Raw genomic sequence first — 12,881 nt, 5'->3', positions numbered from 1 at the left:
ACGAAGGGGTCAACAAATATGTGGACAAGGGGAATCCAGTGGATATAGTATACTTAGTTTTCCAGGAAGCCTCTAACAAGGTCCCTCACCAAAGGATCTTAATTAAAGTAAGTTATCATGGGATAAGAGGGAAGGTCCTTTCATGGACTGATAACTGGTTAAAAGAGAGGAAACAAAGGGTAGGAATAAATAGTATGTTTTCCAAGTGGAGAGACACAACTAAGGGTCTGTCCTGGAACCAATCCTATTCAATTTATTTATAAATGATCTAGAACAAGGGGTAAACAGTGAAGTGACAAGATTTGCAGATGATACCAAACTGCTCAAGATACTTAACACCAAAGCAGACTGTGAAGAGCTTCAAAAGGTCTCACCAAACTAAGTGATTGGGCAACTAAATGGCAAATGAAATGTAATGTTGATAAATGTAAAGTAATACACATTGTAAAAACAATCCCAACTATATGTACAATATGATGGGGACTCATTTGATTGCAACTACTCAAGAGAGTGAACTTGGAATCATTGTGGAGAGTTCTCTGAAAACATCCACGCAGAGTGCAGTAGCAGTCAAAAAATCAAATAGAATGTTAGGAATCATTAAAAAAGGGATAGAGAATAAGACAGAAAATATCTCTCTATATAAAAACTATGCAACGCCCACATCTTGAATCCTGTGTACAGATGTGGTCACCTCATCTAAAAATATATATATTTGCATTAGAAAAGGTTTAGGAAAGGACAACAAAAACAATTGGGGGTTTGGAACGGGTCCCATATGAAGAGAGATTAAAAAGACTTGAACTTTTCAGCTTAGAAAAGAGGAGACTAATGGGGGATATGATAAAGGTCTATAAAATAATGACTGGTGTGGGAAAAGTGAATAAGGAAAATTATTTACTTATTCCCATAATATGAGAACTAGGGGTCACCAAATGAAATTAATAGGCAGCAGGTTTAAAACAAACAAAAGGAAGTTTTTCTTCACTCAGTGCACAGTCAACTTGTGGAAATCCTTGCCAGATGATGTTGTGAAGACCTGGACTTTAACAGGGTTCGAAAAAGAACTAGATAGATTCATGCAAGTTAGGTCTCTCAATGGCTATTAGCTAGCATGGGTAGGAACAGTGTCCCTACCCTCTGTCTGGAAATGGATGACAGGAAAGGGATCACGTGGTGATTGCTTGTTGTGTTCCCTCCCATTGGACACTGTCAACAGACAGGATACTGGGCTAGATGGACCTTTGGTCTGACCCATAGTGCCATTCTTATGTAATATTTAATATAGTAAATATGAAATTGAAGGAGAGTCTGATCCACATAACACTGAAGCTTTGTGAATAAACTCCCACTAGCTTCAACAGAGACCCAATTGAGACATAAGTCTCAGATCTTGCAAAAAAACATATACATGAGCCAAGTCTGCACATTAAAGTGGAAAACTATGGGAGTCTTTGTTTGCATAAAATTAAATGTGTGCTTAAGAATCCGGAGGATAGCAACCTAAGATACAATAAAATCCATAATTTGGAAATATTCACCTATCAACATGGGTTTGTTACTCATACTAACACAGTGTGCAACAAATCAAGACAAAGGTTTCATTCACCTGCAAAAACCACAATTAAAAATCTTGAACCTGAAAATTAATATGCTACATATTTGACTGAAATGATTTATTTTCTGTTTATGAGCATTAGAGTAAAAATTTCAAGCTTTTTTGAAAAGGTGACACTAGATGGCACTGAAGATGATCTGATTTCTGAACATTGCTTTTAAAGAATGAGTATAAGTCAGAGAATTAGATTAGCCAAAGTATTTTAAGTCAATTATTTTTTACAAAGTTGTTTCCTTCTAAATATCTTCCTCGGAACTGTGAGCACAAGAACAACAAGAGTGTATTTAAGAAATATGTATTATATACAGAAGAGTCAAAATCATTACAAAACATAACTCAGTAAACCATGGTTTAGATTCAACCATAAACTATAGAGATGCTACATACAGAGGGTCGGACTTTAATCCAAAGAGCAAAAACTTGTGAATTATTTGGCAAGATACATTGCTCAAATTTCAAATGCTCAATGGATGGAATGAATTGCTCATTGAATGCGGCCATGAATTATGCACAAAAGTCATCTGGTGAATTGTTTTCGTTAATTAATACATCTGAAGGGAAAAAACACAGTCTTAGCTACTTATCTGGCTCCTACTAATATAGTACATGAAAATCTCCGAATTTTAAATGCATTGATCCTCTCAGTACTGCTGTGAGGTAGGGAAGTGCTATTATCCCCTTTTTACAGATGGGGAACTGAGGCTAACTGACCTGCCTAGCATCACACAATTATCCAATGGCAGAGCAGGGAATACACTCAGGTTTTCTAAGTCCAAGGTTAGTGCCCCTAACTAGTGAATCATTGTTCTCGTCTTTGGTCACAAATCATTCACAAGCAGAAAGGGGGAAAATATTTTAAGCAGTTTATTCATTATGATCTATTTGCCCAAGTAGTGAGAAAAACACTTTAACTAAGAATAAAATAGGGAAATTTTATTCACCAAGGAGCAAGTAGAACAGCATATATTGCCCAAATCTATCACTGCAAAAGATAATATATATTTGTTCACAAGTACAGTCTAAGTTAGGATAGACAGATACTGAAATCCAGAATTCAGAGGCAGGCACCTGCCTCTCCAATAGTCAGCCAGCTAGTGAGTGCAGGTAGGCAATGGACTAAAATGTTGGAATTCCAGGGTTCTAATCCCAATTTTAATATTGACTTGCTACATGACCTTGAGCAAGTCACTCCATCTCTGCGCTAAAATCAGCTATGAAATAAGGGAACACTCCCATTTAAGCAAGCAGCAGAAATGACTGTTTATAATAGAGCTGTATTTAGCCCTCTGTGTTTGTCTGCTAATCAGTAAAATGAGGCTAATGCTTCCTTATATGTGTTTCGATGGACTGTTGTAGCTTGCCTCAATGTCATGTAATGGTGTGCAGGAATCTTTGTCTATGGCACCCCTTGTTGATCTGCTGTTTGGTACTCTGATTGCCTGTTCTGTCCACAATTTATCCTTTCAGCTCAATCGTGTCTAATCCAGATCTCTTCTAAGGTAACGTAAGTCCAACTAAAGTCCAAATGTCCCAAGGAATCCTTTCAGCCCTCTCGGGCTACTCCTCGAGTCAGCCTCTGGGCTCACTCCTCAGCTCCTCCCCACCTCAGTTCAGCTATCCTTATGTTGGGAGAAGGTTTATGCCTACCCCTTCCTTAGGACTGCTAGGGAAAACACAGACTTATTCTCTGTGGCTGTGTCCAGACTCCATGCCTCCGTCGACGGAGGCATGTAGATTAGCCAGCTCGGAAGAGGGAAATGAAGCCGCGATTAAAATAATCGCGGCTTCATTTAAATTTAAATGGCTGCCCCGATCTGCCGATCAGCTGTTTGTCGGCAGATCGGGAGAGTCTGGACGCGATGCCCCGACAAAGAAGCCTTTCTTCATCGACACAGGTAAGCCTCGTGAAACCAGGTTTACCTGTGTCGATGAAGAAAGGCTTCTTTGTCGGGGCATCGCGTCCAGACTCTCCCGATCTGCCGACAAACAGCTGATCGGCAGATCGGGGCAGCCATTTAAATTTAAATGAAGCCGCGATTATTTTAATCGCGGCTTCATTTCCCTCTTCCGAGCTGGCTAATCTACATGCCTCCGTCGACGAAGGCATGGAGTCTGGACACAGCCTGTTTGAGTTGCTGGCCCAGAGATCCCATGATAGGCAGCTGCGGTCTTTATTTTTATATGTGCTGCAATTTCCCTGGGCCATTTACTACCTTCAAACCCCTTTTACCGTTTCCCAGTACCCTGTAGTTAAAACACCTCTGGTTCCCAAAGGGCTCATGCTTCTCCCTAGTCCAATCACCTCCTTGTTCCTCCCCAGGAACACTGATCCACAGGGCTCCCTCCTGGGACTTTCCCTCTTTACAGGGACCACAACAGGGATTAATTCCATCCCTGGGGTCCTCTTCAACATGCTCTTCCCAGAGAGAGGAGGAGGAGATCTATTTCCTCTCTCATGGATCTCCTTCCTGAAGAGTTCTCTCTCTCTCTCTCTCTCTCTCTCTCTCTCTCTCTGTAGTCTTCCCTGAGTGTTTCACAGCTTGGGTCTCAAAGGATAATTAAGCCACCAGATCAAGATCAAATGGTGGATAGTTGCTATATCACAAGCATGGCTTAGTGCATCTCCCTTTAATTGGACACCCAGCCTCTGACACTACTTCAACGGAGTTCTGTGAAAATTAGTCACAAGAGTCCAGATCCACAAAAGGATTTAGGGAGTATAACATTCAGAATTGTAACAACTAACTTTTAGGCATCTAAGAAATCACTGGACCTATAATGGGAGTCACAAAGTTTGAATTAGGTGCCTGTACAACATATGAGGAGAGATAGGGACCTAAGAACGTGATTCACAAAAGCCAGCATGCTAGGCAGGGAGCAGCCGTAACTACTCAATGGAAGATGTTGATGAGACAGATGTGCTATACCCCACCCTTCTCACAGAGTTAGGTGCCTAAATCGGATCTTCAGAGTACACCTATTTCTGCTTGTGATCCACAGCCGAGATTCCACTTCCAAGAAGTAGGTGACTTATGTGCCTAAACCAGTGGTGCTCAACCTTTTTTCATTCGCGACCCCTGGAGCCAGGAAAACTTTTGTTGAGGAAAAAAAAAAAAACGCTGGGAACATTTTGTTGCTGCCCCTTTAAATTAAAGTGCCAGTCCACTCCCACGCCACTCTTCCCACCCTCGTCACGTGTGCACCAGGTTCCGAGCTGGGAAAAGAAAATACCGGCAGACCCAGATCAAAGTGCTGCAACCCCCCAGGAAGACAGCCGCACTGCCTGCCTAGACTGTTCTTGCCAGGTGAGTTAGGGCCCTTCCTACTTCCACACAAAAGAGGAGAAAATGCCATCCCTCTTACAACTTTTAGACCGGAGGTAGAGCATGCAGCTAGGATGTGGGAGACCTAGGTTCAGTCTTCCCCCCCACACACGCACTCCTGCCTGATGGGGAGAAACGATTTGAACTAGGGTCTGCCACCCTCCCAGTACAGTGCCCTAACAACTGGTTATCAGCTATTCTGCTGTAGGTCTGCCTCAAGTTCTTCTGCTAAAGCTGTTCCACTTTCCATAAATATTAATTAGCAGGTCTGTCGATTAATCGCAGTTAACTCATGTGATTAACTGAAAGAAATCTCAATTAATCACAGTTAATTAATTAATCATAATTAATGATGGATCACCCTGTTAACCAACAGAATACCAACTGAAATTTATTAAATATTTTGGATGGGTTTTCTACATTTTCAAATATATTGATCTCAATTACAGCACAGAATAACAAAGTTCATACTGCCTGCTTTATATTATTTTTACTACAAATATTTGCACTGTAAAAATGAAAAACAAATACAGTTTTGTGGATCATGCTGGGGCATAGGCAAGAGATGTCCAAGGGGAGGTAACGGAGCCCATGCCATGGGGCAGAAGCACAGGTGCTTAGGGATTTTTTTTACAGTGAATATTTACATACCAAATGAATTTAGGATTAGACAGCAGCTGAGCGTGAGTTTTGTGGACTTTAGTGGTTGCTGGAAATAGGGCTCAAGTACCTAAATCTACCATTTAGGAGCTTAATATCTTTGTGAATCTGAGCCTAAATGACTATACTAGTAAAAGTGTGGAACCAAGCTGTGACAAATGACTTCTTCAGTATCCTAAGTCACTTTACATCTCTCAAAAATGATAACAGATGGGATGGCTTTATACTGCCATCTTTCACACTTCAGAGAGGAATACTGCCATTGTTGCTTACTGAGCACAGATTGCCCAATTAATCCAGATGTAAACTTTCTTGATTTATTTAGGATTAAAACCAAGAAGACAGTTTTGGAAACCACAGCCCTCTTTTAATGAGAGGAATAATTACTATAAATGTGTCAAATTGAGAAAATAATTGCACTGAACATGGGAAACTGCTGGAATTTTCAAATATACTTGTGTACGTGGGCATCAAAAGAAGCTTCTACACTATCAATGATGCATCTCCTTAGGAATCTTACTGCTTTTTTAAATTTTAAAGCACTGTCCCCAGGCCAATTCTGGACCCTTGGAAGTTTTAGGTACAAGCGGGCAAGGTGGTGAGGTGAGCACCATCAGATCCAGTTAATTTCAGTGGGAGGTAAATGTGCTCAACTATTCAGAGATTCAGGTATGAAATGTGGAGATCAAGCAAAAGGCCTATGCACAATTTACATCTCTTCATTCAAGTTCCAGTGCATACAAAGAAAAGAATCCTGTATCTTTTGCATATGCACATATATACATATGTACGTGTACGCGCACACATACAAACACACAGAGCTTCCTTCATTTCTTCTCTCACTTTAGAGCAACAAAATGACCCTAAATCTGAAGGTCCTAACACAAACTGTGTGCAACAATCATTCCAATACTTTTGCCTAGAGATTAGACCCTTCTACAGGGAAACTCCAGCAAAGCTGGATGTTACCGGTTTTATGCTAGTTTCCTGTAAGCTAAATACCTTCTTCCCTTAATACAGGGACCGGACTCAAAGTGCCACAACTCAATACTCCATTTCATGTACTTTAAGCACACTACTGCTAAATGCCTTATTTGAAGGTTTTTGTGACAGCCAGGCTTATCAGGAGAACACACAGGAGAAATGACCTAAGAAAACATCTCAGGAAAAAGCATCTTTCTAAATCAGTATTTCTCAAAGTGGTCCGTGAAACCACTTGGAGACACTTGCTAACTGACCGCTTTGGTGTGTTTATTTCCTGGCTCTGTAACCACGGAGCCTTGTGGCTCCCATTGGCTCCAGTTTACCATTTGCAGCCAAGGGGAGCTCCCCTTGGCTGCAAACAGAGAACCAGAGCCAATGGAAACCAGAAGGCTCCATGGCTGCAGAGCCGATAAATAAACACAGCAGAGCGGCCAATTAGCAGGTTTCTCAGAGTGGCTTCATGGACCTCTTTGAGAAACACTATTCTAAATCATATGGATTTCTAGGAAGAAAGACATGCATAGGCCTCTGGAATCCCATGACAGGTTGCCTATCATTTCCCAAAGAAAGACTCCAGGTTGTTCTTGCAAAGCTGAACAAGCTATACCTGAAAAACAATCTTGCTACACCTCTAGCAAGCTCAAAAGCCTGGGGCATACTGAGGTTAAACAAGGCCTTAAATCACTTTTTTATGTGGACCAGATGGCGGAAGATGTATCTGACTACCAAATACCGAACACTACTTTTAGCAGAGCATCCAGGGAGACCCAATTATTGAGAAAAGGGAGATGTCATTTGAAACTTTTTCTCTAGAAGAAAGCAAAACTCAAATTCTGAACTGACTAGGGTGAACCCAGTGAGAAACATCCTTCTGTACAGCACACTAAGGGTGTATCTACACAGCACCCTTACCTCAAAATAAGCTACACAATTGTGTAACTTATTTCAATGTTATTTTGAAACAGCTTATTTCAAAATTTGGCACTGACTACATAGCACCAAATTTTGAAATAAGGGGCTATTCCAAAATGTCCCTTATCCCTTGTACTCCAAAACAGATCCACTGTGTAGACACAGCTTAAGGAATTCCACATCCAGGCAGGACATATGTCCACATATTCATTATATTACCACCAATAATTCAGGTTGAAGTAGTTCTGGTATAAAGGAGCAAGCAATATTACCAAGGAAATTGAAAGTAGCATCTGAAAAAGAAAGATCCAGGAATACTTTTCCAAGAGCCCACTAACAGAATGTGCAATCACAGCCAGCTGGAGCAGTAATCTGTACAACTACGTTCTTAGAAACTCTGAGACTTGACTTGCTGCAAAACTCTAATAGACTGGATAGTTACTCACATAATAGCAAACTCCATGGTACTAAACAAAACAAAAGAAAAAGAAATCCCTTTATACATAAATTAATTATCTTCCAATAAAAGGTTTTACAGAGTCCCACACAATATGCAAAATCCTGGAAAAGCAATCTCTTGAGCGCACATATCCTGACCTAATAGACTCACAGTAGTAAACATAAAACCTAATGAAGAATAATTGTTCATACCTGATGAATCTCTTGCCACCCATTTTCATCTTTGCAGCTGACTGTAGCATGTTCATGAAGTAAAAGTTCACAACAATAAGGATCCCCTCCTACTATAGCTGTGTGGTATAGTGGTGTCAATCCACAGCTGTCCTTGTAGTTAGGAGATGCTCCAAGCTCTAAAAGAGTCTACAAGTAATTATAAATTATAAAGAAGTCTGAGCAAATAACTGAAGAACTCTCTCTATATTTAAAGTCCTTTCCAAAGTGATAATTAATAGGAGGCATTTTTGGTTACTGTTTATATAAGCTGGCCGAATGGGCTGCAGTACAGACAGCCTCAGAAGAGCTATGGCACAGTGCCACAGGATCAAGGTAATTCAGGCAGTTGATGCACTATGTGAAGAATCATAGCACAAGTCCTGGCTTTGGTACTCAGGGGATTTACAGATATTCAGTGACAGCATGAGCAGCAAACACTGCCCATTACCCATCATGTTACTGAGTTGAAAAATTGGGTGTTTTAATGAAGTTGTGATTTTTGGCCAAGCTTCAGTTGCAGTGTGCCTTACCAAAATATTGTGTAATTTGAAATCCTGTCCAGAAGGAAGTAATGTAATTTCATAAACACAAGATTTAATCTAGAATGTCAAAATTCTCAACAAAACCAGTTTGAGCAGGAAGAAAAAACAAAGGGCCAGTATCAAAAAGATAAAATATGTAATCTATGCTATTGGCACTCACTTTCAAAGATACATAAACAACAACACTATTCTCATTTCCTGCAGACAGCTCTTACACCATTTATCAGTACACAAGGTTAAGCCCATGTCTACACTACTAAAAAAGTTTGTCCTGCTGAGCAATGCAACTTTCACCAGCATTAGTCATAGTGTGAGTAGCACTATGTCAGTGGAAGAGCTTCTCCTGCAAACATGGAGACCACCGTTCACTAGGGATGTCAACATGTAGTTGAATACACGATTAATTATAAGTCCAGACTTAACTGTTAATCTTATCAACTACATGCATCCCCCCGCTGCCTGTGTATCAGAAGCAGCAAGGGGGTGAGAGGTGGGAGCCAGTGACTGAGGGGAGCTGGCTTTTAACCCGTGAGCCACTTCCCCCCACCAGTGGCAGCCCGTCAATACAGGCAAACTAGGCAGTCGCCTATGGTGCCAAGATAAATGGCCATTGAGGGCTTTGGAGGCGGGGGCACCGATTGCGCGTTTCACCTAGGGTGCCAGTTGCCGGCAGCTCATCTAGGGCCACTCCTGCCCCCCACCATGCTGCTTTCTCTGATAGAGAGGTAGCAGCACAGAGAGTGAGGAAGCAGGTGGGAACTAGTATATGTGGAAAGCAGCTTTTCAAGGCAGTTCTCCACCCGTATTGGCTCATGCAAGCTGCTTGCTCCACCCTTCCCCCCCTTTTGCTGCTGTCTCTCTATCAGATACTGCAGGAGGGCAGGCAGAAGCCAGCTTTTAAGTCGGCTCTCCTTGCATGCCGGCTCTGCATAGCTGCCTGCCTCCCCTCTGCTGCCTCTCACAGAGGCAGCAAGGAAGGGCAGGCAGGAGCCGGTACCAGCTCAGGGGGAGCTGCCTCCCCAGCCCAATGCTGCTGCCTCTATCAGAGGCAGCAGTATAGGGGAGGGGAGCGGAGGTTGCTGCAAAGCAGCATTTTTCTCTGCAGCAGGCCCATGTTCACCAGGGACAGAGGCTGCTCCATGGGATGCTGGCGCAATCTATTTCCATGGGGAGCTCAGGCCCCCCGCAGGCAGGGGCTGCTGTCACTCAATGCTGCTGCCTCTGTATCAGGTGGGAGCCAGTCTGCGCAGGAGCTGGTTTTTAAATCAGCTCCTCTCACGGACAAGCTCCAGCCTGCCAGCCTGCGTTGCTACCTCTGACAGAGAGGCAGCAGTGCAGGGTGACACGGGGCTCTGTGAGAATGAGTCCAGGAGTGCCCTGCTAAAATTTGATGCGGTTACATGACTATTCAATTAATTGCTATTTAACATCCCTACCATTCATTGGGGCAGTTTAATTACATCGACCGGAGAGCTCTCTCCCATCGGCATTGAGCTGTTACATGAGTACATTGGTATGACTGCATCAGTACAGCTAGGCCACTGTATGGTTTCTAATGTAAACCTAGAATCTGTTTTACCCTGGTGTCTTGAAACATAAGCTTCTAAAGTGATAGGGACCTTTGTTGAATTCAAATCCTGAAAGTCAAAAGCCTACAGGTAAATACTTAAGTAAGCACAAATTAAAAGATCCATTATGACAATATGATAATTAACTCTAAAACATATTCTTTTATACATTGTTCTGTGTAAAATAATGCATAATTTGGCTCTGAAAGAATTTACCTTAAGGGTTACTTGGTTCTTGGCTCTAGCTGCTTTGTGCAGTGCTGTCATTCCATCTTTGGCTCTGAAATCTAAATGTGCTCCTCCATTTTTCAGAGCTTTGATTACTTCTACAGTATTATCATGTTGAGCTGCCAAAGTTAGTGGAGTTTCTAAAGACAAAAAGAATATAATGTGAGAACAATATAGGAGCAATTATAAAAAAGGTATTTACATCTATTTCAAAAACATTTTAATGGTTAGCTCTTAACTACAAAGTATATAAAACACTTTCCTAAGACTATAATAAAATATTAGCTTGTCTGCTCAAAATACTGAAACTATAGAGTTTGCTAAGATTGGGTCTTTTAAGGGCAACAGACTTAACAGGTTCAGGATTTGGTTTTGTTTTTCAGTAAATCCAAGTTATGTACTACTTTATGCTGTTGATTTTATTAATCTCTTACCTCCACTCTCTATGTCATGATAGTTGGGATCCAGTCCCCGGTCCAACATCTTTGTGATTTTTTCCACAGAGAGATGGTGAACATGATCCATAAATTTTCTCAAATTAGTCTGAAACAAAGAGTGATGACTGAAACTCCTCCGATTGTATTAGGAATATTCCAGTTATGATAGAGATCTTCAGCTGGTATAACCACCATAATGAATGGAACAGTGCCAATTTACACCAGCTGATGATCTGGCTCTAAAACGGTATTCATTCAAAGCACAGGTTCTATGGAATGCAATGTTCAAACTTAAAAAAACAAAAATAAGAATATGCGGCTTATAACATTCAGGGAAAAATTAACAGACATCCTGTTCAGAAAGAAATCAGACAGAAATGGGAATCATAATCCACCATATGAGTGCCTTTAAGGACCTTTAGGTCAGTATTTATAAAACTGGTAATTTAATGAAAACTAGCTGGGTTTATATAATTATATGAAGTTCATCTAAAATGACTTTTAAATTTATGGCAAATTCAAACATATGAAATAAACTAAGAAAAATTCTCATATTATAGTTACTGGACTGCTCACCATCCATGGACACTTAATAGCAGTCTGCAGACTGCTCATCTGGCCACCTGGAACAGATCTCCCCTTTACTTTCCAGGTGCTAAATTACATTAGACAGTTCTCTAAATGATATTTTCCTCCTTAAGCTACTGCATTAATTGTCACAAGGATGCTTGACCTTGTCCACGAGACACCTTCTGGCTAGATGTGGTCTACTCCATGAAGAAATGTGAGAATCCCTGATGCACTGAATATAAACTCAAGTTCTGCATGCTTGACTCACACGTGCAAACCCTTTAACTTCAGTGGGACTATTCACATGAACAGACATCTGCAAGATCAATGCTAGGGCTGTCCAGGCTACAATCTGTGCAGTCATTTGAATCAAAGGATTCTAATCAAATGGTCATTGTGCATCTGGACATTAGTATTTTCCTGCCAGATACTATCTTTCGGAAAATGGATACTCTCTCTCATCCCAAGTAAATTGGACATACCTTTGTATGAAGTTTTGCCAGCTGTTTTTCATCATGATTTAATTGTTTGTACACTCTCTTCTTGTATCGAAACTGGCAGGGAAACAGATAAATTAAGTTAAAAATACATATTTTATTTAATAGTGAAAAAGATCAGAAATTATCAGAAAGTGCATCTGTTAACAGTAATGTAGATTTAGGCAAACTTCTAAAAAGAGCTTGGGAATACAGTTTAGATAAATATCATAAATAAATATCATAAATATCATAAATAAATATCATAAATATCAAGATGTTAGAATGCTTGGAATAGTACTATTACAATTCTGTAATCCTTATAAGCCAAATTCATTCTGGTGTAAATATAAAGAAGTCCATGAAATTGCATGAGGAAAAAGTTTGGTCCCCTGAATCTACACAAATGGACTGTAAATACCACGTGAAGAGTTTTCCCTAAAGACATTTCAGCACTTTCACTTCCAGCTGCAGACAGAAAAAGGAATTGCAGAAGCATGTGAAAATATAAAACATGCATTTAAAAAAAATCAGCAGAACGATTCTGAACCTCAGAAACAGGGCCTATTCCTGAAAATCATTACTCAAAGGAATAGTTCTGTTGATGTTAATGAATAAAGATTACTTATGAACATAGGACTGGCTTTGCTTCAGCTGAGACCATTTCTTACTTATTCTGACCAATCTGACTCTTGCTAGAGCAGACAGAGCAGCTGAAAATTCATGGGTCACCATTACTACATGATATATATTTACCACTGAGACCCTGCATCCCGTTCACTCACTGCCCTGCCAAGATCCTGCACACCCAGGCCGCTCACTCACTGCCCTGACGAGGCCCTGTATCCCCAGCTCCCTCACTTAACTTCTCACTGAGATACAACACCCACA

General features: G+C 40.8%; 1 protein-coding gene across 11 annotated transcripts in view; it reads right to left on the bottom strand.

The window, feature by feature from the left end:
- The window catches only part of SHANK2 (SH3 and multiple ankyrin repeat domains 2), a 690,873-nt gene that overhangs the window by 561,498 nt on the left and 116,494 nt on the right, over nt 1-12,881 (bottom strand). For all 11 annotated transcript variants that reach the window (XM_075927697.1, XM_075927699.1, XM_075927698.1 and 8 more), the window contains 4 exons: nt 11,997-12,068; nt 10,942-11,050; nt 10,496-10,647; nt 8,149-8,316 (listed from right to left, as the gene is read on the bottom strand). In XM_075927697.1, coding sequence (XP_075783812.1) covers nt 8,149-8,316; nt 10,496-10,647; nt 10,942-11,050; nt 11,997-12,068 — 501 coding nt within the window. The remainder of the gene's footprint in view (nt 1-8,148; nt 8,317-10,495; nt 10,648-10,941; nt 11,051-11,996; nt 12,069-12,881) is intronic.

This window comes from Pelodiscus sinensis, chromosome 4 (genome assembly GCF_049634645.1).
Source record: "Pelodiscus sinensis isolate JC-2024 chromosome 4, ASM4963464v1, whole genome shotgun sequence".
Lineage (NCBI taxonomy): Eukaryota > Metazoa > Chordata > Testudines > Trionychidae > Pelodiscus > Pelodiscus sinensis.
The sequence above is the reverse complement of the archived record's forward strand: the minus strand, read 5'-3'. Positions and strand labels throughout refer to the sequence as shown.